General features: G+C 39.5%; 2 protein-coding genes across 3 annotated transcripts in view; one reads left to right on the forward strand and one right to left on the reverse strand.

Annotated features, from left to right (window-relative positions):
* The window catches only part of PDE1A (phosphodiesterase 1A), a 145,399-nt gene extending 132,605 nt beyond the window's left edge, over positions 1 to 12,794 (forward strand). For both annotated transcript variants that reach the window (XM_053947818.1, XM_053947819.1), the window contains exons 14-15: positions 9,207 to 9,323; positions 9,648 to 12,794. In XM_053947818.1, coding sequence (XP_053803793.1) covers positions 9,207 to 9,280 — 74 coding nt within the window. In that variant the 3' untranslated portion in view covers positions 9,281 to 9,323; positions 9,648 to 12,794. The remainder of the gene's footprint in view (positions 1 to 9,206; positions 9,324 to 9,647) is intronic.
* Positions 12,795 to 19,036: 6,242 nt separating this feature from the next.
* The window catches only part of PPP1R1C (protein phosphatase 1 regulatory inhibitor subunit 1C), a 47,984-nt gene continuing 39,829 nt past the window's right edge, over positions 19,037 to 27,191 (reverse strand). The window contains 1 exon segment of the mRNA XM_053947881.1: positions 19,037 to 19,458. Within this exon segment, the coding sequence (XP_053803856.1) occupies positions 19,370 to 19,458 (89 nt within the window). The 3' untranslated portion in view covers positions 19,037 to 19,369.

Consider the following 27,191-nt stretch of genomic DNA (forward strand, 5'->3'; position numbering starts at 1 on the left):
AAAAGAGTATAATAATAATAAAAATAATTAGGAGAGGAAAGAAGTTGCCTTCTCTAGTTAACACATTTTCTGCAAACACAAAATTACTGAGTACCAGAATTTTTCACCTATTCTGAAATTTGGCAATTGCCTTACGAGTCCTGCCAGTTTTCCAAACTAAATATTATATTACAGTTATTTTGCCAACAGCCTGAACACAATGGAAGAAGGACACCTTTTCTATCATGTTTGTGTAAAATACCATTATTGCTTCTCATAAAGGACTGTTCTGCATTTCTGTGCTCTTCCCTGCCTTAAAGCACAGTCTTTCATGAGAAGGATTAGTAGAAACCATTCATTTTATAGAGGAATTCACACAAATTTAGCTGAATAATACTTGGATTCTTGTAAAGAAAATAAACCCAACAGCTGAAAAATACATAAACAGGCCTGGCTCCTGGCACTTCTGCCAAGTTAAAGCAGAGAGAGGAAAATCAGAAGCAACAAGAACAACACATACCCTGAGTTGACTGCACTGCACAACATTCTCCTGCCTGCCTTTATCTGAATGGCTGTGACAGTCCCTGAGCTCTTCAGTGCCTAACAGACACACCCCAAAACACAAAAAATTTTCTGAGAGCCAAGATGGATGATTGTTTAATGTTTTATATCTTATTAATCTATTTAGTCATATTGAATATTGAGACTGGCATATTGCAAATGCCAGATCACCTGGTTCATTTAGCATACTCCATTTCCATCTCTGGCTGGCCATGGTAATGTTCTCATAGGAAGGTGGAGCTTGCTCTTCCCAGAAGCCCAGTGCAGGGTGAAGGGCAGCAGCCTGGCCCACTGCCCTCAGAGGGTCCTGGCATTTTGTGGCTGGCTGGAGGCAGAGACTGCCACAGTCTTTATTACAATTCTTCCTGCACAGCAGTGGCGGCCAGACATCATGCCAGCTCCATTTCTCTTACACTAGTAGGATTAATTTAGCACTGCCCTGTTTGAATTCTATTAATTTGGTCACTGTCCCAGTCTCAGCCTCATTTAGACTGCTAGATAATTCTGTTTCATCAAAGTGATATAGGACAGCAGAAATTATAGAGAATTCCAAGTATTATATGCTGTATAAGGGTCCCATGTTATATAGAGTACAATTATTAGCTGTTATAGAAAGCAGAAATCTGTATTTTCCCATCACATTTAGCATATTCACAAGTGGCTGACACACTACAAGAGCCCAGTATTTTTCATCTTTCTAGCAGTGGATTAAAGCTGAGTGGAGCAAAGCAAGTCAGAACACAGCAGGTGACAGACTAATACTAAGAAAACAGAGGGGGCTCTTAATGACACTTGTGACATCATCATAGAGAATTTTGTACTTGAGGTTTCTCAGCCTCAGTCACTCCCACCAGCCACTCCTGGTGGTGGTCCTGTAGTCTCATACCAGTTTAAATGCAAAAGGCATAACTTTTACCTGGTGTATTAAGATTAACAGCTTACACCAAGTGTATCTTGGTGCAGAGATACTTCATTTCAAAGCTCCATCCATCAGTTAGTCCTGAGTTAGAGTTTGGCTCTGGCTTAGGTATCCTTAAACAGACAAATTTGAGATCATCTCAAGGACAGTCATAGAAATTGGAGACCATCATAACGTAAGTCAGGAGCAAGCCATCAGAGTTGATATGATTAAACTCTTAAGCTTCATTTGCCAGTTTAAGTTTGGTAGAGAGTGATTAAGAACAATTTTAAGTTTAGATATTCAGCTTTATGAACAAAAAGTAATAGTGGATTTTGCATGTATTAATATTCTGAGCTTTCTTATATGAGAATAAAATGGTCAGCCATCCAGTTACACCAAGACACACCTGAGTTCTGTCTGGAATAGTCCTAAAACAACATTCAGTGAGAAAAATACTTTCTTCTTACTAGCTTTTTGGTTAAAAAAATCTCACCAGCGTGAGCTACATTAATATCAGTTTTATGTGTGCTCATTGTTCAGCTCTTCTTTTGTTAACTTACTGATGCAGCTGAACAGCATGTGAAATTTTTTTTTTTTTTAATTTTCTTGGGTTTTTTTATGAAGCTAAGGAAAAATGCTGTAGTTGTGCCATTTGGAGGCAAATATGGCACATAAATCACTTTCTTAAGAAAAAAGCTTTATGTAGGTAGGTTATATCATGAGTGACAGGTGCTTTAAATAATGTCTCTAGATTTAACATAACTTGCATTAACTTCCATATACATATTTCTCAATGGCTTTAACCCAACCTCTTCTTTGTAAAAACTACATTGAAGTCTGTAGAAAAAGACCACCTGTCCAAGTTTCAGAAGATTTGGAATCTATACCAAACAGGACTCTAAAGTTTTGGAAAAAATGGTTTAACAGTGTAGAAATTGCTCAAATTTTAAAGTTGTTGATTTTTTAAAAAAGTATACTAGAAAGTAAAAATGACAAAAAAGGAAATTAATAATTCCATGCTTCAGTACATCAGTTCAGGTTTGAAGATGTTCCCTTCCATCCCATTTCACAGACCAAATTGTACTTCAGGGGGAACTTTGCTCTGGATCTAGAAAAGTGAGGTGGTGCCAAATGCTGACAGCAATAAAAATGTGCTTACAGTCTGGATTATCTTTCCGTTGTCATGTGCAATCTCTTGTGGCCTGGATTTGGACTCATCACTCAAAATCAGAGTTTCTGAGAGTTGCCAGTTGAACTTAATAAGTATCTCAATGCTTGGTTTCCTTCCTCAGTAATTTCTAATATCCAAATTAGAAATTTTATGCAGCTGTTTATATCATGCAGCTGTTTTATGCCCATGTTGTTCAAACTGCGATGCTAACTTTTAAAATTGACAGTATTTGGTATCTTCTATACTAGTGTACAGATTCTAAAATCTAAATTTATGAAATGCAGATTATAATAGCAAGAAAATAGGCCCTCCATGAAGATGGTACATTTATTTTTTTGTTGGACTCTTCACCTGCGATCACAAGTTTTTCATTCTCTGTTTCTTTTTCATCTAGTTATTCCTAGTGTCACCTCCGTGCTGTTATGTTCTTTCTCCTTTTACTCTGAGCCATTGAATTTGTACTGTTCTCCAGGCCTCTGCAATAAAGTAAAGAGTAGAGCCTTCCACAAACATTATTTTTTCCTGTTGCTGCTGTCCCCTGAAGTGCAATTTCCTCCATATCTGTTCCTTCCCATTCTAGATGTGCCTTTAGCCGGAATGGCAGCAGTAGTGGACAGCGCATGCATAACCTCCTAGAGCTTGTTCCAGATTGTTCCCAACTTGATGGTTTGGACTTTTCCAGGTTGATAGGCCAATTTCCTGCAGGGCTTCCCCTCAGCTCTGATGCCTGCCCCATTCCAAGCAGGGCATTCCCCTCCATGCCCTCTCTCTCTTGAAGAACTGATGAGCTCTGCTCTTCCTAGTCCTGTGTCAGTAAACACCACTAGAGAGGGACATGCTTGCAGCAAGGGGTCCTCCTGCTCCCATCCTTCAGGTTACTGTTATCTGATGATGCTCCTTGTCCTGTATTATGGCCAAAAAAAGGTACATGTTAGACATCAAACCAGAAAGAGGACCACTACAGTTCAGCTGCAGTCGTGCAATCAGGAGCAGGATCTGACCCATATTAAACACAGTGGGCATGGCCTCATGCAGAAAATGATGTTCACAGTGTTCCTGTGTGCAGCTCTATATGTCACTACTCTGAAATCAAAAAATTGTGGCATATCCTTCTTATCTAATTCACCTATTTTGTTCCCTCTTTGTAGAAGAACTTGTGAAAAATGTTGGTGAACAGGAAAAAGACCAAAGCAGAAATTCCACAGATGCACAGTTACAGGAAGAGGCAACAAGGACACAAAATGAGAGTAGTCAGGGGAGTGATGGTACAACCTGTCCTCCCAGATCCATTGTCCTACAAGTAGTCTCTTTTGAAACTCCTCTGAGTGATGAATCCAGCTCAGAAAAATGCACTAACTCTGATCTGAACCAGAAAGATCTCAGCGATGCTCAGCAAGAGACCCAGAATACAGACCCACTGAATGGTAATGCTTCATCACAGAGCACAAGCCAGTCTAATCAAGCTGTCCAGGGTGAAGCTGCAGCAGTGTCTGGTATCCCCTGTCAAACATCAACAGCAATGTAAAATATTGAGATAAGGTGTTGTACAAACCACCAGCATAGGACAGTTTCTTCAGGCCCATGTAAAAGTGGTAGTATCCTAAAACATCAAGTAGAAGCATATAAACAAATATCAACTTCTTGATATCAGCTATTTGAGATGCACTAGAACATTCTTTAGAGAATATACTTTAGTTGAACTTGAAGAATGGTTTTAGAATAATTTAAAGATATATATTTACAATTAAATAGCCATTTGTTACTGGAGAATAAGGTAAACTTTCAGAACAGAACTATCTAACATTTTCTTTTTGAATAAGTAATTACACTATTAATATTTGTTCCCCTTAGTTTAGGCACCTAATATGATTGCTATTTTGTAAACCACATCCTTTGTACCAAACATAGTGTGAATCTAAGAGTTAAGTTTAAGTAGATAGAATTTGGCAACTGTAGTAGTCATGGGACTGTGTCATTCACTTAATCAGGAAGATCAGTCTCTTGACTGTAGCTGCTAGACAAGTGGAGCCAGAAAATTGCTAAAGTGTCAGAATATGTTTTTAGAGTGCAAGTATTTTATCACAAGATGACCATGTCTAGTATCTGGAGATTGCAACACAGCATCAAGGACAACAAGCCCAAGCAATGAGGAATAGATGAAATCAAAGGAAGAGGAAGACTCTGTACATCTTCATTATATTTTATGAGTTTGCTTGTAGTTAGACTAAGCTTTGAGGCATTAGAGTAGTAAGAATAATCAAGGATATAATGACACTTCTTTTCCTCACTTTTACTTAAAATATGAAACTCATTAATGCTGTAATGACAGTAAGCCTTGCAATATTGTGCCAGAAGTATGGCATTGTCTGAGCAGCAACACTGAAGTGCTTATAATGCTTCACTTAGGCATGAGTATATGACTTGGCATATTTCTCAAAAAAACCTTTTTATGGAGAACTCCCACTTACTCTAGATTTCCACATTCCATGGCTCCATGCTTTTATTGTTGACAGATTTTTCTCCATCAGAAATAACAGATGGTTAATTTAGGGCCCTAAATCAAAATATTTACACTAAAATTACTTTCACAGCATTTGAAGTTGTCTAATAACTGACGTTTTATCTTTTGACATGTATTTTTTACAACAGGTTTGTATTAAAGCTCAACTTAAATTAAGTGCCTTAGAGAAGTTCCCCATCTCCTGGATGAGGAATGCTGTAGGAAAAGCTGCATCTGTTATCTTTCAGACTTGGCAGAAGGTAGTTGTGGTGTAGCTGTACTTGTGGGTCTTCAGATGGCTGACCAACAAAAATGATGTTTGAGATCAGATACAACTCAGCACACAGTTAGTTCAGTCTGTTGCCATGTCAATCTTTACCTTCCACATTTCCAATGAGAACAGAGATTTCTTATCTTATAAAATGCTAATCTCATTTGTTTTCTAAGGCAAGAAATTTTTTAGAGCATGCATTGTACTTTAAAACTTCAAACTGCAAAATTTATTAAATGAGTAAGAAGCCATTATGTTTTTAATAGTGTTTTTGCACCTCTATTGATATCCAGTGGATCCAGACAGGACTCTTTCAACCAAGGCCAGACATTTTCAATGGAATGCTGCTTCAAGCAAGCAGAAGGTAGCAAACACAGGACCTTTCCCTGTTTCACAAATTAGACTTATTTGAGTATTCTAAGAAACACCATACATCTGTCAGGACACTCTCCATGTTTCTTCCAAGAAGACTTCTATACTTTTGCAGTTTCTGTACTGAGGATGGGGGAGTAGAAGGCTAAGGGGATGTCCAGAGTGCTTGCTGACTCCTGAGGTGGAGAAGTGAGCACCTGCGGCTGGGAGGGTGAGATAAAAAGGAAAAAAAAAAAGCAACATGGTTGTTCAAGTTGAAGTTTCATATGTTAGCTGTCATTGTTCTGTCTTTTAGAGCAAAAAAATCCAGTTAAGTTTTCTGTGATTCAATTATAGAAGTTGGGGACCATGGGAAGATGATGTATGTGCATTCTTGGGAGCTGTCAATGAATGTTTGGATGTGCTATGATGAGGGGCTTCCCCATTTAAAAAAAATTAAAAAGGGGCTGTTTTCTGCTTTTTGTGTCACATCTCATTCTAGATGTAGTTCTTGTAGACCATCACATTTTAGTGACAGGAGTAGCTCTGCCCTGGGTCCAGGTTGGTGCAAAGGGAAGACTGGAGCGTCGCTGTTACAACCACTGCAGTTGAGACTGAATGTTGTTTTTCTCCACAATACCTTTTTTTCCCTTTCCATCATCTCACTTTAATTTAATTGAATGGTACAAGATTAAATGAAACTATTATAAGGTGATTTTTTTAAGTGATGATTTTCCTTTTCTCCTGAGTGATTTATTAATTAGAACATTAATTTTAAAAACTGATTATGTTTAATTAAACGACTCCACATTTCAATGATTTATAAATGCTAATTGTCAAACTTAACTTCTCACTCGTAATGATAGCCACATTAATCCTTAATATCAAAATGCAAGGGAGATAATAAATTTGTGATAAAATGGATTGCCAGTAGCTTCACTGTATATGGCAGGAGAGGACTGCCCAGTCCCACCGAGTGTGCAGCACATTCAACACCACCAGCAGACAGTCAGTGAGAGCTCTGGAGAACAGCCAGGTTAAACAGCAGTGGGCAGATCCACACCACACCATGCCAGTTTGATTTGTGGTGCTGCAGGTGGCATTGGGGATCACCTGTGCCAGGCAAATGCTTGGTGACGGCTCGGTGCAGCGGTGGCCCCGTGGAGCTCAGCGAGTGTGGAACCCTCTGCGTCCGAGCAGAGCGGGAGCAGATGGCTGTGCTGCCTGCTTACTCAGGGCTCCTTGGCTAAACCAGGATCCTGGGACTAAGGAAAGGCATCCATGGTCATGCATGGGACAAGGATGGAGGGAAGGCTAGATTAAAAAAGCAAATAATGTGTTTATAAAAAAGATAGGGTTTATAAGATACCAGCCATTAGCAACCACATTTTTTTTATCACATAAAAAAACCTGGATGCACAAACAGAAAACTATATATGCCTTAGAAATTACTGTTTAGTTTTTTGAAATTTATAGCACAATATAAGAAATATATTAAGCTTTTAGGGACCTTCCAGAGGAGGCCGCATGATGGGAAGGGTCTGGAGTAGAAGCCATATGAGGAGCAGCTGAGGTTACTTGGTCTGTTCAGCCTGGAGAAGAAGAGACTGAGGGGAGACCTCATTGCAGTTACAACTTCCTCATAAGGGGAAGAGAAGGGGCAGGCACTGATCTCTTCTGTGGTGACAGTGACAGGATCCAAGGAAATGGCCTGAAGTTATGTTGGGGAGGTTTACGTTGGATATTAGAAAAAGGTTCTTCACCCAGAGGGTGGTTGGGCACCAGAACAGGCTCCTCAGGGCAGTGGTCACAGCCCCAAGCCTGACAGAGTTCAAGAAGCATTTGGATAAGGCTTTCAGGCACAGGGTGTGATTCTTGACAGTAGTGCTGAGCGAGACCAGGAGCTGGACAGGATGATCCTTGGGGGTCCTTTTCAACTCAGCATATTCTGTGATTCTGTGAATTGTTTTGTTTTAAGGCTTATACAAACTCAAGTGTCAAGTTTAAAATCTAAATATTTAAATAAATAGCTTTTGCTTTCATACTTCTTCTCACCCCTCTTTTTTGGGGGGGGGGGTTTTTTGGGTTTTTTTTTGTTTGTTTTTGTTTTTTTTTTTTTTTTTTTTTGTTTTTTTTTTTTTTTTTGTTGTTGTTGTTGTTTTTATGGATAATAATGCTAATATAGTTTTGCTAAATCCCTCCAAAAAGAGCCACAGGCTGAAAGATCTGTAGACGTCCTTGTTCTAATTAATGTTATTCCAATTTTGAGACTTTAAAAGCCTTTGAAGTATTGGTTGTCTCTATTCCACCTACATAAAATTGATTGAAAATAAGGGGTGGTGTAGGATGCTGTTTGTGGGAATATGGCCCATCTGCTTGTGTCTGCATTACAGAGTGGGCAGCACACTGCCACCATTCAAGGTAGTGAAACAAAGGTAAAATCAGTAGCAATTCTTACTCGTTTACAATGAAGCCATGGCAGATTCACTAATTTTCTTCTTTCTTCATGCTTGTCCTCTTGAGTTTTCTTTCCTCTATTCCTATTCTCTTTTCTGAACTGTCAGCCTCTTCTTCAACTTGCCATCATCCTTAAATTTTCCTTTCAGATCACACATCATCTTCTTACCCTTTCAGTTACTTCTAACTTTGTTTGCTGACTTTCAAAAATATTCCCCTCACTTTTTATAACTTTTAAGCTTCTCCCAGGTCATCTTTTCCACTTTTGAGACTTCTATGGTTTTTCTTTCTGACATTTTCCATTCAGTGTTCTTACTGGTGGGATCTCTCTATCAAGTGAATAAAACTGGGAAGTTACTATATGTAGGTAGTAAATAACACTGTGAGTTTGCTACATTGTACCACACCTACCATCTCAGTGTATAAATTCCTCAGCTGTACTCATTCAAAGCAACTGAAGGAATCGTTTAAGTAACAGTTTAATGCTATGACTGTCTGAGATTCATGTTGTATCACTTAGTTTGAAAGCTGCTTGTGTTACTCTGTGTCATTTCTCCTATCTGATTGAATTTAGTTCTTAGAACCTGACACTGGCATCTTTCATTATCTGGGAGGAACTTAGACTGATTTGAAAGCTTACGGTAAAGAGTATTTAAATAGCGCTTTGCAGAGGGTGAATTTTGACTTTCAGTAAGCTAGAACAAAAAAAAAAAAATGAACCAAACTCAAACCCATTTTATTCACACTCATGTAAAAGTCTTCATAGTTTTGTTTCATGCTGTGATCTCTTGCTTTCATTCTATCTTTTGCCTTGTGGATAAACCATAATGATTATTTAATTCAAGCTGATGCTTATTCTGGTGAGAAAGCAATTAAAGGAAGCAGTGACTGAAACCTCATTTTATCCTTAAAATATCTTGAGGAACTAGATTCTGTCTGTCTATGGCTGTGCAGATTCTCTTGATTTGGTTAACTTCCTCATTCAGGTTGCCAATCACGTTTGTTTATCTTCCAGGTGAGCCTAAACACTGTAAGTCAGAAGATATTGTAAAAGCCACGGAGCAGACAGAAGCACTGGTACAGAACTAGATTTGCTATTTCTTATAAGCTTCTGACATCTCAGGCAGGACAGGTAATTTGGTAATTTCTTTATTTCAATGGGGAGTGTTTTATACCATAAAGGCTTGCTTAGTGCTATTCTTAACCTCCTTGTTTCATCCCACTTGTGCTTATATTACAAAATGTTGAAATGGGGACACAGAATACCCCACTTTCAATGTCACCTTAAAAAAATTCAATATAAAGAAGGGAAAACCAGCACTTTTAAGTGCTGAATCCTTAGTGTCAGACTAAATGAACATGTGATAATTCATCCTCAATTCAAGTATTTGGAATATTGGAAGTAGTAGTATCAGAAATCTCTTGTTTATGAATTCTCATTTGACCTCTGTTGCAGGAGAAAAGAACTCTAGCTGCTCCTACCTCATGATCTCAGAGGCTGTTACCTGTCAACTTGTTCTTGGATCATCCTATTTCTGTGGAGAGTGATTGAACAAAATGTTCAAAAATGTAACATGTAAAACCCTGAGCTGGTAACTCAAGGCACTTAAAAATTTGCAAGTTTTCGGTTGTTTTTGTGTTGCTATTTCCTCTTCTATTCTGCTTTCTTAAACTAGCCAAAATAATCTTTTCAGCCAAAGTTGGACCTTGCTTTGTTGCATCACTGGTACCAGACATTTCCAGTTAATCACGAGACATGTGAAAACATGATGTTTGTCATCCGCCTGGGATTGCTGTTGCGTGTCACTGCTGCTGGTGTCCAATGAAAATGGAAAATCAAAATGAAATGTGTTTCTAGATACTTGTTCATGCAATCATGCTGCATGCACCATAAAAGTCCTACTTGTTAGCTTCCTTAAAATATCTGGAAATAAATGTTTGTAGACTGTACAGGGAAGTTGCAAAGTTACGCTGACCAGCCTGCACGAATGAAGATTCTTCCCCACTGCAGTGGCTGCCATATGGAAAGAACTGGCATTGAACAAATTTGAAAGTATTTGAAATATCTCTTTAAAATTAATTGAATAGCATCTGGTGTTAAAGATTAAAACGTTCTGAATCATGTAATATTTTGAAAGACAACAGCACTGGTGTCAGCCCTACCATGAAGCTGGTACTTATTGTTTTGTAGGGTGGAAGAGACAGCAACAGAAATACATGGAAGTTGCTTCACTCAGCAAAATGTTGAGTTGCCTCTCAGACAGAATTGGAAGGTGGCACAGAGGCCTTATGTCATGGTTTATCTCAAATGCAAAGGTGACAATATGCTCAACATCTTTGCTAGAGTTTGTTTCTTTTTGAGAGGCAGCAAAAACAGCAGCACACAGGCAGTTACCTCTGCAAGAAGCCTCAGAATGAGCCCTCCAGCCCAAACTGTGCCCGTAAAGAAACTGCATTTTCATCTCTTCTTCCCTCGAGCTGCACATGACCCCTCCTGATTTGTCTGGGTGTCTTACACAGCTGCAGCCAGCCTCATTTCCCTCTGCTGGAACCTGCTAGGAAACTTCTAGGCTCCCGTTCAGGTTGTAGGCACTCAGGTGGCTCCAGATGCTGCACTCCCTGTTCTCCTTTTCGGACCCTGTGGTTATTACCTCACTGAACAAAAAGTCTTTCTGATCAGCCATGGTCCACTCTGAAGGGGACTTGTGGGGCAGTGGCACTGTCCTCTGTGCCAAGGGCGATTGACACCTGTGTGCTGTTCATCTGCTGCTTCAGGCATCCAACCAGAGCTCAGCATGATCAGGCTCCACCTCAACAAGGGCACGCTTTGTCCGATTGAAGAAGGAATCATGAACCAATCTCCTTTGCTGACCCTTACACGTCCATACCTGTTGACTGTCTCTTTTCTGACAGCAGAGCAGTCAAAATTGAGCTGGGAACAGTGTAAGCTCTGAGCCCTGGGACAAGGGCATGCCAAAAGGTGGAATTCCTGTCATTGAATATGTAAGCCATATAATGTGCTATGCATAAGTAGTATGCATAGTTTTAACTTAAGAAATGTTTGTGCATATAGGATGTAAAAAATACATTTAAATTGTTTTGTGTATCTGGTCCAAGGCTTGTATTTAGCATGGACAAATTTCTGTACAGTGCCGTTAACGAATGAAATGTTAACAGATGAAATTGTATCATAGATGTTATAAGGCAATCAATATTTTTTTGCTAAGAGTTAAGAATTTATATATTCTCTGCTGGTGTTTGAGCAAATTATTAGTAGCCTGGACCTCTCTGTGCACCTTTGCATCCTTTTTTGGGAATGTTGGACTCTTTTTTTTTTCCTTTGTAATAAAATGTAAACCATCTTATGGCTTCTTATTGTCCTTATGACAAGAGAAGAAATTTAATGGTCATATCAGACTTTTTTTAATTGTAAGTTGCCATATGCTGTGGCAGTGGAAAATCTTTTGATTAAGATCTGAGAAGTCAGAAACTTATTTTAGATAAGTAGATCATCTATAGTTCCCACCAAATTTGAAAAGAACAAAAAACTACTATCTTTAAAAACTGGGCCAGTTAGATACTTGCTACTGACTGTTTTTCAACATGGTAATTTATGATTCACTGAGACTGAAAGTCTGAAGCAATCAGAATTTAATCTTTATATTGTATTTTCACTTTCAGACTTTTACCATAGTTGAACTTAGAAGTTTTTTTCTGTGTCTCTATCCCATTGAGATTTATTACTCCGCAAAAATTTTCACCTGGAAATTCAAGCAGAAAATATAACAGATTCTGCAGAGAGCTTGAAGCACCCTGTGGGGCTCTCAGTGTCCTGTTGTCATAGTGAGCACCACGATCTCCCACTGCAGAAGCTAGAAGGAGCTCCTGGTCTCACACGAGGTGCTCATTGCCTGCAGATATCATTCTTTAGGATAGAAGAGTGATTTTTCTATAAATAATCCTATTTGCTCATTTGTATTCAGATTTTATCACTGTGGTAGATGTTACTGAAATACAAGAAGAGTCTTTAGTTTTTTGTTAATGCCAGCTGATTCTCTTTCTTTCTTCCTTCCTTTATTCTTAGCAAGATTTTGCCTGGACATGACCCAAAGCTTGGTGTGTTGTTTGGATGAGGAGAAATTTTCTTTGATGGAAAAGACCAATAGAGCCAACACATACTGGTTAAGGCTTTGGGCTGGGTGAAATTTGGGTTCATACAGGAGAAAGGCTTCTTGAGAGAACCTCTCCCTGAACAGTAGTTTTATCTCTGAAACCTGTAAGGCTGCGCTACCAAAACACTGCATGGGGCCCTAAGAAATGGTGTTTGTATCTGCATCTCTCCCACAGCATTCTGGGCGTGTACCCTGCATTAAGCACACTGATGAGCTGGAGCTATAAATGAGCCCTCAAGAGTTTTATTTTGTACTTTTATCTTGAGATATATGACAGATATATTATGTAATATTGCTATGGGTTATGATCTAGCCAGTATTTTTTTTATTTCATTTTCAAGAAGGCAATCTACAACTGTGTGTTTTTATTCTGCTGTATTTGTCCATATTTCCTATGATGATATTCCCAAATAAATCTGATTTGAGGGCAAGGATTGTGAAGCTGCTGAGTGTTAGTTACAAATTTGATTTCCTGGAGCATTTTTGCTCCTTTGTGTATGACTGACTTTGAGAAGTGACAGTGTGTATATATGGTCATTTCCAACCCTTTCACCCATTTGGGACGCCACAATTTTTCCATTACTGTCCCAGTTTGCCACACAAACTCACTTACATCCTCATAGCATGTTTGAAAATAATTTCTTTAAGCGAGTCTTGCCTTCTTAGCCTTTATGGCTAAAATAGCCCTCACATGAAGAAAAACATAACCAATAAAATATTTTTTACACACACACACAAAAAAAAAAAAAAATCATACTGTGGTTGAAATTGAAGGAGCTACTGGGACTGTACTTGTTAGCAACAATTCTTCAGGAACGGTATGACATTGAGAGATACCTCCATGGCATGGTGTAAGTTTTATAATCCAAGTTCAGTGCATATGGAATTAACCAGGGCCCCTTTCTACTTGGGTTGAAAATGAATGGAAAGAATCCCATTGGCTCAAACATGTATCAAATCCTAACTAGGTACATGATGAAAATAAATCAAGACAACTACTTTATACCACATTCTTTGCAGTTCCTCTTTTCCAGATGCCATCTGAGCTACAAGCACAAGTAGAGATGCCAGAAGTCAAACAAGCCACTACTGTGATGAAAATACTTTCATATTAACAAATCAAGATCACTAGTGGTAAGTGTCTAAAATGTGTATTTTTAACAGACTTCACAGTTATTGCATGAGAAAGAGGAAAAATGTAAGTATGACTAACATTCTCCAGCAGCAGATTAGAGATTTCTGTGTACAGTGGTTTAGTAGAAAAAAAGTTTGTCTGAAAGGGGAGTACGTCCCTTTAAAGCATTTTTTTAAAAAATCACATCCTTGAAAAACAGTATGGAAAAATGAATGGAATTGAATTTAATGCTATGAGTAAAAGAAATTGTCCTCTGTCAAACACTATGCAAACATTTAGGCTACTTCCCTGGAATAATTTTACTTTCCTGGTCATTTAAGTATTTAATGGGTCTCCAGAGACTCCTTTTCCATGTCCCAGGGCAAACATTCAGAAGTTTTATCAAACTGTGAATATCTCAGTTTTCCCCTGGGAACAAAGAAGAAAGTCATAACCATGGAGTTATAAATGGAAAAAGTCTCTTATAAAATATAGGAAAAAGTCTCTTATAAAACTTTTGGGATGAACTTTGCTGCAAAATACTTTCTTTGTGCCTAGGCCAGTCCTCTGCTTATGGCCTTTGAGTGGAAATTTGGGGAACTTTACATTAGCTGAACTTGGGCAGATAATATCTTAACAAAATCAGCTATTCTGACAGATTGTATAGTATATGAACTTTAAAGCTGTTGAATTTTATGCATTTGCAACATCCTGTATAGGACATTATTACAAACCAGAAGTAACAAAGTTGTAGCCAAATAAGGGGGTAAAAATCAAAATGGTAGGTGCAATCTTGGCTTTAAGATGGAACAATTAAGCAGAATAGAAGTTTCTTCACTTTTATTTGGGCTGTAGTTTTACAGCTGTCTCATCACCACAGAGGACCAAATGCTGGTGCACCTACAAGCAATGCTCCTGAACCTGCAAGAAAGACTGTGGGACTTGTATCATAATACCATGAATAAACATCAAGTTACATGAAAGTATTGGCTAATTATTTGTATAAAACCTGATATGATTATCTCAATCAAAATTCAATGAGCCAAAGGGTCAAATTCACCTGTGATGCATTTCTATGAAAGCCAAGAGTGATGGTGTCGTTATACCAGAAATTAATTTGTTAATTGGATAGTAATTGGTTGTCTCTTGCTTTCTCTGTATTCAGCTGGCTTACTGATTTTGTTTTCTGCAGTGCAGGGTACTCTGAGTGTCTAATGTCTCTGTACAAAGCACATGCTTAACTTTAGGCCATCTTGAATTCTTTTATTGAAATTGTGCTTCCTTATCTTTGAGACTGCTCAACTTTGAGAGAGAACTGTATTTTTCTTACTTGTCAGAAATGAACATTCACCTTTATTGTTTAGGGTACAGCAGTAGTTCACAACTGGAATTAATGGCAGAATATTTAGGTCATAAATTTTAATACAATGCATGATGCATCTTTATTTTAGTGTTCCCATCTGGGGAAGACTCCTATTCTGCTAGGCATAAGGTGGTTTGGGGAAGGGCAGAATTGTGGCTGCAGCCAGAGTAGCTCTGGAGGACGTGTGTGGTTTCAAGTAAATAGGAGATACAGGACCATGACTACAGAGTTGATATTTCCAGTAAATTAGAGAATAAAAATGTCATGAGCAATTTAAATATTATTTATAGTTGACCTTCATGTCTGTTTTTAATATTCAATCTGCTGAGTGTTTAAAAAAGCAATTAAAAGTCCCATATAATGTTAAAACCCTTGATAAATGTAATAAACAAATGACATATTCAAAGGAGAGAATCTATGTCCCATTAGGAGAGAAAAAGAAAGATGAGAGCAACATATGGCAGTATAATTAGAATGATTAGGGAAGCACATCAACAGAATTTATGCTGCAGGGAAAATGTAATAAGAAACCAACACACTTTCCTCACTGCCTTGAAAACTGCAAATATCGCTCTCTGAAAAGGAGAAGATGCAGAAAGGGTCCCTGGCATTTAAAGCTGTAACTTGTGTTCTTCTGTGATTATTAAAGATGCACACAGCCATCTGCAAACCATTTATTTTTTGCAGAGTTCACATTGTCCCATTGCTTTGATTAATAAGGAGCAATATTACACCTCAGCTGCTTTTCAGAAAGATGCTATTTTGGAAACCTAATTAATACTCATTCCACAGTTAGCTTGAGGTGTTCGTTAGTGCCAGATACTGAGTTCTTATTTGTTTCTCATTATGTGGAGAGTATTGCTTCTCAATGCCAGCGTTTTTGTTTTGCATTTTGGAATAACCTTTTGACACTCCTGCTTCCCACAGCCCTCCCTTCAGAAGAGCTAATAACACCTGTCATCATTATTTTCACATGCCTGTTAATGTCTGTTGAAGACATTGTGGGCTATTTACATAGATAGACTATCCTGCTGCACAGCAAATATTCCTGCTATTTTCTGAACAGTTGGGCCAAAGAGAAAAGCAAAATTTAGAAACTTGGAAATGCAATTAAAATCTCAGTTTACCACTAAGGGTCAGTATATACTAGGCAAATGAATCATTACAAAATTGAAAGCGTGTGTATGGACTAGCAGAAATACCAAATATTTTTTCTGTCCTAACTACCCCAGGTTATTTAATAAAAACCACAGAAAATCTATAGCAGAATATAGACACTGAACTTGTATAAACTGCATCGGCCCACTTTGATGAAACAGCCTGAGGTTTAGCAGAGGGTGCACAAATATCTTGCTTGAGATTTGCTCAAAGTGCTGCTATCCTCACTGGAGGATAAAGGAGAGAATACGGCAAAGCAGACGGCATTTAGCATCCACTCAGTTGCCAAGTATAATGCTGTGCATGAAAAGGTTAAATGTAATTGCACATGTCAGGAATCAACAGAACAACTGAGGCTCTTTCTGGAGCTCACTCTTGCACTGAGCTGCTATAGAAAAAATAATAAAAAGAAGGAAAAAAAGAACATCTGTGGGCCTGGGTACTAACATGGATGCAATAGGAGAGGAAGAAAGGGGAGTTTGAGGGACAGCATGTTTTAAATGTGCCCTTACATTGTCCCCCCAGGGTTAGTGGACAGACAATGCCTTATTTTCTGCAGGAATAGGTCCCTCATGAAAAAAAAAAAAAAAAAAAACAAAAAACTTTTCTCAAGAGAAAGAAATGAGGAGGGGAGCCCTGCACCAAGCAGGACATTTTGTTGTACAGTGCCAGCTGTACAAAAGCAGACCTGCAGCCTGCACGAGCCCTGCTTGGGTCCCTCCCCAACCACCACAGCCTACCCAGGCCAGCTCTGGAGAGAGCCATCCAATGCTTCACCTTCTGGGGTAAAAGAAATGGTTTTTTTTTTTGAAGAGTGAAAACCACCACCAGCCTGACCCTTGATGTTACAGGAAGTGCAGATGAACTGGAAGTCCCTTCCTTACTGACTGCCTGGACCCTGGATGCCATGGGAGGCCCAAGCACAGGCAATAGAACCTCTCCTTCAGAGGTCCTTCAGTCCTGCCTCAGAGTTAGTGTTGGATTTTACACTTTTGGTAAAATAACACCAACAGTGCAAGAACTAATGGTGATTTTTCAGTTTACATTACAGGGGAGAAATAATGGTGCTATGAGAAGACAGTGGGTAAATCCTTGAAGACGTCAACAGAATTTATAGTAATCTTAAAAAAAAAAAAAAAAACAAGCAAGAAATCCAGTAATTAAATTGATAGCAGGATAATAGAAGCTTTCCTGTACACTCCACATCGTATTTCCCCAAAGTATGTTTCAGCCAAAACCTATGGTTTTTCTCAAGTAAAATTCCTCTGACTTCAGTGGAAAGTATGCTTCAGAAAGCATACTTTAGAATGCTTTAGAAAGGAGTTTTAAATCTTGACTCTTAATATCTACTTAAGTATTATCTGATTTTGCACCTGGAGAATAAACATTGCAAGTCAAACACAGATCAAACTAAATCTGAGTGCGGTTTTTTTTTCCCGATTATTTATGAAGTGTAATTACACTCAAGTCCAACTGTCAACCTGATACAGCATGTTCAGTGGTGAATTCTCCAAGCTCCTATCAGGTGCTTTGTGTGTTGCCTTTGAAATGCTGAGATTCCACAATATTCAATACCTTGTCCTGGTATCCAGTGTTGTAAATCATGTCCATGCTTTCATTTGCTCACAGGTCCTGGACAGTTCTCATCTGTAGCCTGTGGGTACTAATAACCAGCAAAAAGCCATTAATATCCAAAGTGCTTTATTAGCTAGCAACACGGAGAGATGGTGTGAGGTTAAACACCAATGACTGATACACAGCATAGGAGTACTGTGGCAACGAGCAATTTTGTGAAGAGCCTGGTGCTGTGTGAAAGCAAAGCCATGGCAAAGCTGGGACCAGAGCCCAGCTCTTCTTGCTGCCATTCCAGACCTGACCTGGGGCCATTCAAACTGTGTCTGAAGGGTCATTTCCTTCTTTGTGTTGTTTGGGACATAAAAGGTTGTCAGTCCTGTAAGTCCTGTAGCGGCTCCTGTATAATTGCAGAGTCCTTCTTTAGTTCTTCTTGCACAGCCTTGCTGAACTGGAGTCATGGATCCTGTCTGCAGTGTTTCTACAGAAAATGGAACCAAAGAAGACAGGATACAGGGATACAGGTGGAGGGAAAAAATGGCTCTTAAATATAAAGAAATACTAGCCAACAGACCCTGTTCTCAGCAGGTCGTTGTGGAAGACCTCAGATTGAAAGCGAAATCACCATGCAAAGCATAGACAAAAGGCTCTGTGTTTTCCTATATTTAATTTTTTTGTTGTTGTTTTTTGTTTGTTTGGGTAGCTCAACCCTTTAAAAGAGACTTGCATCAGTGGAATGTTAAAGTGAGGATAAAACTTTTGTATCAAACAGTTAATACAAAATTACAGCAAATTCATTTTAAAATTTGCCATTGATTGAGAAATCGAACTAATCTCTTAAGTGTCACTTTGAAGAAACATTGTTTTCCTTCTCCACCTTATTCTATTTTATGCCATAGAGTTTGCATGGCCTAAAAAATAAAAAGGATGGTATGAACCATGCTGATTTCAGCCAAAACTCTTCACAAGGTGGATTTGTGCAGCTTGCAGTGCTGTCGCTCACTGGCTCAGACTGAGCCAAGCGCAGGGCAGGAAGGCTCTGACCTGTCCTGTCTGCAGGTGACAAAGGGGGATGTGGCACTTCCCGTGGCTCAGCTGGGGCTGGGACCCTGCTCCCAGGCCTTGCACACGCCTGTGCTCCTCACTCCCACGCTGAAACGTATTTTAATGCCTCCAGATAACAGCGATCATGTGTAGAGAGAAATCGTTTTGGCTGCTGTGACAAGGCAGCCTCAGACCAAAAGCAAGGCAAGTATTTCAGTGTCACATACCCAGGGAACACAGGGAAGAGTGTCTTTGCATCGTTCTCTAGACAGAGTCACCTCTGCTTGCTTCGCTACCTTTTTTCTATCCCCATCACTGCATGTAACTCTACCACCAAGGGTAAAAACTGTCCTTAACCAAAAGGATCATTTTATATGAACATCTCTCTGTAGCAAGACAAACCCTCTGTACAACAGACAATCTTGTCTAAATTAATGTATTATTTATTTTGTACCTTTTAAATCACTTTTATTTACAACAAGCCTTAGATACAGCTCACACGCAGTAGTTAAGCTCTGGCAGTACTGACGTCAGGGAGCTAACACATTTGCGAATTACATTTCTAAGTCATAGAAAATAAAAGAAAAAATGACTTTAAAATAACAGTTTTGTCTCCGGGAAGAAGGGTCACAGGACACGTGTGCAGTGCCTGCAGAGCCCCCCGGGCCCTGCCGGGAGCCGCGGGCGGGGCAGGACACGGCGGGGCCGGGGCAGGGCGGTGACTCCGGGACGGGCTCGGGGCGGCTCTGCGCGGGCTAGTGGCCCCACTCCTCTTCCCGCTCGCCAAGTCCCTCTTCTTCTTCTGGAAACACTGAGTCACTCTGACTCTTCAGATGCTTAATCCCTGAAAATACAGAAGTCATGGTTAAGGTTGCATTTTTCTTGCTTCGGGTGTTTTTTTGTGGAGGAAGAAACAGAAAACCAAAATAAGGGCAAGTTTAATGCCCATATTAGCTCCTTTTTTCACAAACCTCTTAGTTCAAGTCATATGGTGGTGTATTTACAACAGAGATATTATCTTCCTTGAATAAAGGTTCTGAACAGTATTTGCTTCTTTTTTCCTTGGTAAGCCTTGCTCAAGTTTGTGTTGAACGTGATTGCAAAGCTGTCCTGAGGCAAAGAGACCCTGACAGAGGCTCTGTCCTGACAGAGAGGAGACTGCTGGCACCAAAGCTGTGACAACACTGGGTAATTTCTTACACGGAGAATGTGTTTTTTTGACCTCCAAATACCATGAGGGGCTGGATGAAAAGGGTGAATACCTATCACAGGATATTTGGAAGTTCAAATATCCTGGTTTTGCTTATATCAAGTTTTAGGTTTGAGGAAAGTTATGAAGTACCTACTGCTGGCTGGTTTCAGCCAACAAGTGAAGTAGACTTTATGAAAATGAATCAAATTACAGTTATTTCCCTGTCTCACGTTCAGTAAAAGGAAGCAGATTTCAATGAAAGGGCCTAATCCTATCTTCTCAGCTCTGCCTTGGTGTGATAGAATTCAAGCTAGAAAAGGAAGCAACATCAAGATAAAAAAGATGACAGAGAGACCAGAGAGGAAGAGTTGTTATTTTCAAAAAACCTAAAGAGCCAATGGGGAAGATTAGTCTTGGGGTCTCCCAGTTTATGACAAAAAAAGTGGGAACATAACTATTGATCAAAAATGCATGATTTGAACAAAATATAAGCCTGAATTAGGCTATTTTCTGATGCCATTATTGTCACTGCATAAAAATATTTTTTATTTCATTAAAGATCGTACATAGTTCTAGTAACTATTTCTAACTGTCAGGAAGAACACTTTCCTTTTATATCACTTCCTCTCTGTGATGAGGACACATGACACCCCAGCTGCTTTACATAATCACTGCTAGATAATCAAGCACCCCAATGTGCACCCTGCAAGTCATAGGACTTGTAGGGGCACAGTTTTCTAAAAGGGTTCACCCTTGAGAGGTGGGGGCAAAATGCAGATTACTGCTAATTGTGAATAAGAAGAATTGATGATGATGTAAGTCCAAGAGTTTTGGCTCCAGTGTCTTTTCACCTGGAAGTCCCTACACCTCACTGTTTATGTCCACACCACACCTGTCCAAAATACAGGATAGTTTTTTTCCAAATACATAATTTGAAAAAAAAATCTCAGCATAAGTTATTCCAGTTGCACAAAGTTACAAATAGCTGAAAACAGTATCTTACAATGGCTGTACAACAACCAGCTCCACTTCTAACAGGAGCCCATCACTCTCTGCTGGGCTCTGGGCTTCTCTCTCTCTTCCACACAAATGACAGCACACAGTCTCCTGGGAAACTGTTCTTCCAACATAAACCAAGGAAATACATTAATGCTCCAAAGCCACAGTTCTTGTAAGTGTGCCCTGCAATAATGCAGCCATTTCCAATTAAGAATGAGATACATGAAGGTGCTCAGCTACTACCAAGCTCTTAGCAGCTCCTCTTTAGCAATACCCTTTAGTAAGACAAACACTTTAAATATTATTTCACCTAACTACAGGTTAATGCAAATTTGTTTCCAAATTATGTTTTAAGGTAGATTGGTCTCCCGTTGTTTCCTCTGCACTCACAGAGCAATTTCTTGCACAATTCACAGTACTCATCTAACAGCTGCTGTTCAGTACTTCAGACAGGAATTGCTAGGAGCCAGAGTGAATAATTATTTTAGGGAGCTTTTGAAATATGAGAAAGGGAAAGTTATGGACAGAAAAGAAGGCATGTCATACATGGTATGATGAAACCATGGAACTGTGTTTTTTGTAGGAGTGAAGAATTTTGGCCATGTGGTTTAATTGCAATATTAAATATGAAAATTGTAGGAGTTGGAGAGGAATCACATCAGTGAGCATTGCCCATTGATTTTTTTCATGGTAAGTAACTATTGATCTTATTTAATGATTTTTTCATAAACTCCGTTCTGCAGCCTGCCTTCACCTCTGCCAGTCATTTTATGCTACAGTGTCCCTTGGAAGTTTCCTTCTCTGACCAATAAGTGCACAAGACTTCATGTACTTATATATAAGCCTCAAGATGTTCTCACAGCACCAGGTTGTCAGAGTGAATTGACCCTTGGCATGGTATTATGAAATAAGATACTCATCTACTCAATGGAATCAATTAGTGTGAATTGACATTGAGGTGATGAAATTCCTGTCAGTAACATATGAACATGTATGACATATGCCCTGAAAATATACATCTGCACAAAGCTGCAGACTTTTACAGTGCGAGAAATGGCCTGGAGTAATAAAAATACTTAGTTAAATTACAGCAATCATAGTCTTGGATTAAAAGCATATCTAGCCACATAACATGGCAGCAGCCCGCACTGGCCACCAAGGGTGGTCAGAAGGCATCGGAGCTGGGCAGGTGCACACTGGCACATTCAGCCACAGCTCAAGAGCAGAGGCTGGGACAGTGGCTCTCCAGTGTGGCTCCAGTGGGGTTATTCAGGCTGTGCCCTACCCTTTGTCAATATGAACCATGTGACAAGCAGGTAGTGAGATGAAGCTACACCCACAGAGTGTATTGCTGGATCAGTGCAGCATCTCTGCCTAGCAATACCTGAATTGTTTGCTGAAAGGTTACGTTCTGTTAGATAGAGACTGAGTAAAAATTCATTACTCAGGTCACCTTAGCCATTTTACAACCACAACTATGGCAAGGCTAATTTATCAGAAAGGCTATTTCCTTCTCATATTTCCAGTCTTTGTACCAGTAACACCATGCCCTCAGCTTTCTCAGCTAGTAACCAAGGACCAAATGCTGTAGTTTGGGGATTATTTCTGTTCACTGATTGAACATGGTGTAAAGATGAGCATGAAATATAGACTGTAAGATTTTACTTGTAGCAACAAAGCAAAACAAAGCCAGGATATTTTAGAAGAAATTGTTTGTATGTAAGAGCACATCCAAGTTAGAAACATCGAGTTACTCATTCCACATAAACTGCACAAGCTTTACAGTGTCAGTAGCAAACAGGGAGTCACCCTGTCCCATCAATGTCCCCTTTTCCAGGCAGTGAATTTGTGGGCACTCAGTTTCCTGAAGAGCTGTGCCTGCACTGTCCTGATGCTGCTCTGTTTCTCTCCCTGGGTGCCCTGCCCTGCTCTGCCCTTTCTTGGGGATGGGGCTCACACACCCCCCTGTCCCCACGGGTTCCCAATCCCCTCTGCACCTGACCCAGCCCCTGTTTCACAGTGTCACACTCTGCCTGGGGCTCTGCTCTTCACCTGGGATGTCTGGCAGCAAAATTCCCCTTCCAGACCAAACACTGCCCCTTCTCACCACTCCCTGGAAATGGTTCATACCCACAATGTGTTCACACTTATCTTTATGCTACTTTAAAGCAAAGTCTGTCTGAACACTGCTAAAGCCAGCAGGACACGAATTGGTTTTTCTCAAAGGGCTTATATCTTACTGCAGGTAATTTAATACAATTAATGTTGATAAATAAACCCATAATTCCAAACCAGATTGAGCAGCCATACACAAATATAATTTGAACTGTCAATTCTTTTTAGATGAAGTCACTGTCTCAAAGAATATTTGTAGAATTCTAGATTTTTATAAATTATGGATGAGAATGGGACAATTTTGTGTCATTTTTGTGGTCACATCACATCCATGTTGCTTCATCAGCCGCTGTCTTTTAGCTTCTCTCCATCTAAACCAAAGCACCAGCTTAGAAAGTTAGTAGGGTCACAAGATTTGAAATAACCAAGTGTTCCTGAATTAAATAACTCCTGGGAAAAAAAAATTAAAATATTCAAGTAATTAAGGCAGCTCCCCATCCTATTTAGCACTTCTTCCTTCACTCTGCTTCACTGCCCAAGGAAGGGTGTTGACATTTACCAAACTCAGAATTGAAGTTTGGTTGGCAGCTTGAATTCCCTAAAGTCTGAAGGGTTATTTAGTTTTATGATTTGGAGCTGATCCTCTCTCTATATCAAAAACACATTTCCAGATTTGCAGAATGCAGTGAAAGGCACAGATAAAACAGGCTCATTTTCAGTGTTTCAGAACTCAGATCACTTTGAAATAATCATGGAAACAGACCTGGCCAAAGAGGATACAGCCAAATAAAAATGTCTCAGCCAGTGCTAAATTAATTGTTGTCTATTTTCCTTAGCAAAAATGAGAATATCAAAAGAAATATCATAGACTCATACCACTAAACAGAAAAAAAGGACTATTCTTTTTAATGGTACATTCTGGTTTGCATTTACCAGTTAAATATGTTCAAATTATGTTTCTCTGATATGCGTTCCTCACAATGTTTTTTTCCCAATTCAACTTTTGATTTAAAATACACCAACAAAACAAATAGACAGAAAACATAAAACCCAAACAAACGACAAAAAACAACCAAACAGAAAAAACCTCTCAAATTAATGTCATTAAATCCAGCATCCACCACAGGTCTTTGGCTGAGCTGGGTGCAATGGAAAGCACTTGTGAAGAGCCAAATGAAGCTGGCAGGTCTTCCAGGGCAGCCTCTTCCATGTACAGGGATGGCCCCTACAGTTCCAGGAGAACAAGCAGCTGCATCAGGCCAGGGGCAACTCTGGGGCACCTAACAGCAACCTGCCTGTACCAAGGAAAGTTACCCAGCAGATGAAGGTGTCTGGTTGTGAATTGGAAGAGACTATTTTCTGACTGGATATAAGGAAGAAGTTATTCCACTGAGTGTATTTAAGCACTGGTGTGATTTCCCAGTGAAAATGTGATATGTCTCTTCAAAGAGATTTTCAGTACTGAACAAGACAAAGCACTGAACAACCTTGTTAAACTTGGTGCTAATTCTGCTTTATGCGTCAGGTTGAACTATGGACTTTCCCAAGGTTCCTTGCAACCTAAATGACTATATGATTTTATGAAATTAAAACTCAGTAAATGCATCTTACAGTTTATAACAATGTATTAACATTAACTATGTGGGCTACATATTGATCCACCTGGGAGCTTCAAATGACTCTTTTCTGTGGAAAAGTGATGAAGTGTCTAAATGCACTAGTCAGACTTATTTCAGGAATAAGATTTCTCTTCACTCCTTAAAACAGACTAAATCAATATTTCTGATTTTGGAAAGCATACAAACTCATAATTATATAGTCCACTGTGATTTATATATATATATATGTGTGTGATTTTTATATATATGTATGTGATATTTCTCAAACACATGGGATGAAAATAATGGGATTAAAGTCAGTGAACCTGAAGCATCTCTTGCATGTGACAGATACACCCATGAGATCCCCAAAATCTCACATAGAAATCACACCCTGGTTGTGGCTCAGTGTGTGGAACTGCAACAGAAAAATGTAATTCCTGAGAGGGAGGCAAAGAGCTGCTCCCCTGCAGATGAGTCCTGGCTCATCTTCCCTTGGGGGCCTCAGGGGCACACATTGTCTCAGTCACCACCAGTGTGTGGTGCCTGAGGGTGCTGACTACCACTGCAATTAAAAGAATAAGCTCAGCTGCCTGCAGATGTAACAGGTTAAAAAGCCACACTGGGCTAGTAAAACCAAGGCCTATACACCCTGTTTCACAAGAAATGCCTTTATTGCTCAGCTAGGCGTCTGCTCAATGGGAATAGCATGGACTCCCTACACTTCACAAGATGTTTTGCCAGATGTATCCAGAAACATCTGGTGCTCCCTGGGATGGAATGTGCTCCCTTCTGCTGGTCAGTGCCAGTGGGAGAGTCCAGAGCCTGTCCCTGCCATAAGCACCACAATCCAGCTCTGACAGACACAGGACACAGTCTCAGCTCTGAAAAGCATCAAATGCTTCCAGCTCTTGCCACCTCCAGCAAATCTGAGGACCATCAGAGCCTGCAGGAGCAGCTGTCTGGCAGAAACCGCCTTTGACAGAATCTGAATAATTATTAAAAACTTTTCCTCTCTATGATTACTTTAAGTTCAACAGAATACAGCTTCACTAGCCTCCATTCTCAGCACTTTCTGCTTCATAGAAGCTTAGAAAAATCCAGTCTGATCATCTTGAAATGTTCATTGTCAGGTACATGCCAGCTACACTGCCCAATTTATTCAAATCCAAGAAATATATGTCTTGTCTTCTCTCTGCCCCATTTGGAGAAGATATCAGAAATACAGCTGTCATTATTGGTCATGGAGAAACTCAAAACTTACCCCTGCACACACATCTCCTAGGCATTTTAACTTTCTTGATCAAAAATTTGGTTCTTTGGCTGGAAAGAAATTAAATCCTACTATATATTGTTTTTTCTTTTTTTTTAAACAGCTGAAATATAGGACAGCATATATTCCACACAAGAATAGTAAGAGAACAGTAAGAAAAATGCTATAGTTTCCCAAGAACCTATTTTGAGCTTTCTCTTGTTTCCTCTTTGCATAAATGACCTGTTATCTCTCTCCTTCATCTGTACAATCAGTTCCTGAAACCTTTAATCCATTTTTACTTAATTGAGTGGTTTAGATAAGCTCTACTTGCATACAAGTCAGAGTTCAGTGCTTAAGCTTTCATTAGGAGGTCTTAAAAACCATTAACCCTATCCTTAACCCTACCTGCCTCCCCTTCTCTCTCTACCATTCAGCTCACAAAAATGATGCTCATTGGTTCCACCTTATCAGCCTCTCTGCCCCCATCCTCCATTTCCTTTGATCCAGTTGCCCTTGGACCCAGTCTCAGCTCTCTGGCCAAGTGCCCAGTGGCCTCTCTCTCGCTCCTTTCCATCTTGCTGATATCTTTGCCTCTGACAATTTTTGCCTTGGTTCTCCTTCCCCCTGGTTCTTCTGTTGTTGTAATGCCTTTCTCCTTGCCATTCTCTGAGTCATTTTCCCTTCTGTCCGAATTAAAACTAGAGTGCATCTTCTGTGCAAGCTCGTGGAAGTCTAAGACAGCACCTCAAAGTGGTCAAAATCAAGCTCTTGATCTGAAGTCCTGTCAAAAACATTCATCTACCATGAACAACACTGTCACTTTTTCCTGATATTTAGGCTTACACATTTCTGATTTCCACTCTTCTCTAGATCTCCATACCCAATTGTCATCTGAGTCTTGCATGTTTTTCCTTGCTTAATGCATCCCATATAGTTTTTTACCATTTATCCAGACTTTGAAACTCTTCTTTTTCTGGGGTCTTCACTACTACCACATCTCCTTCTCCAAGCTTCATAAATGTACCTTTTCTCCTGCCACTACTTTCCCCCTTGAGTTCCTTCCATTGATTCTCTCCGAGGTATTTCAGACTAATGGTGGCTATTTATGCTTTCAAGGAAAATTAAATTTCTTCCTATATTATGGGCATCATCCATACCCATCTCAAATCAGGAAATGATACAGCTTTGCTTCTCAAATTGCTAGGCTTTTAGATTAGCATTTTCATTCCTTCTCCTAAAGTTCTGGAGGGATACAACTATCTGCCTCCATGGCTATATCCAAATCCTCAAAATCTTCGGTTATGGAACTTCAGAAACACCCTGAGAACATTTTTGTTGCCAGCCTGCTGAGACAAAGACTGTTACTTTCCTCCTAACATTCTTTATCTGTTCCTGGCCTTGATTGCTACACCCTAGCT

The sequence above is a fragment of the Vidua chalybeata genome, chromosome 7 (genome assembly GCF_026979565.1).
Source record: "Vidua chalybeata isolate OUT-0048 chromosome 7, bVidCha1 merged haplotype, whole genome shotgun sequence".
NCBI lineage: Eukaryota > Metazoa > Chordata > Aves > Passeriformes > Viduidae > Vidua > Vidua chalybeata.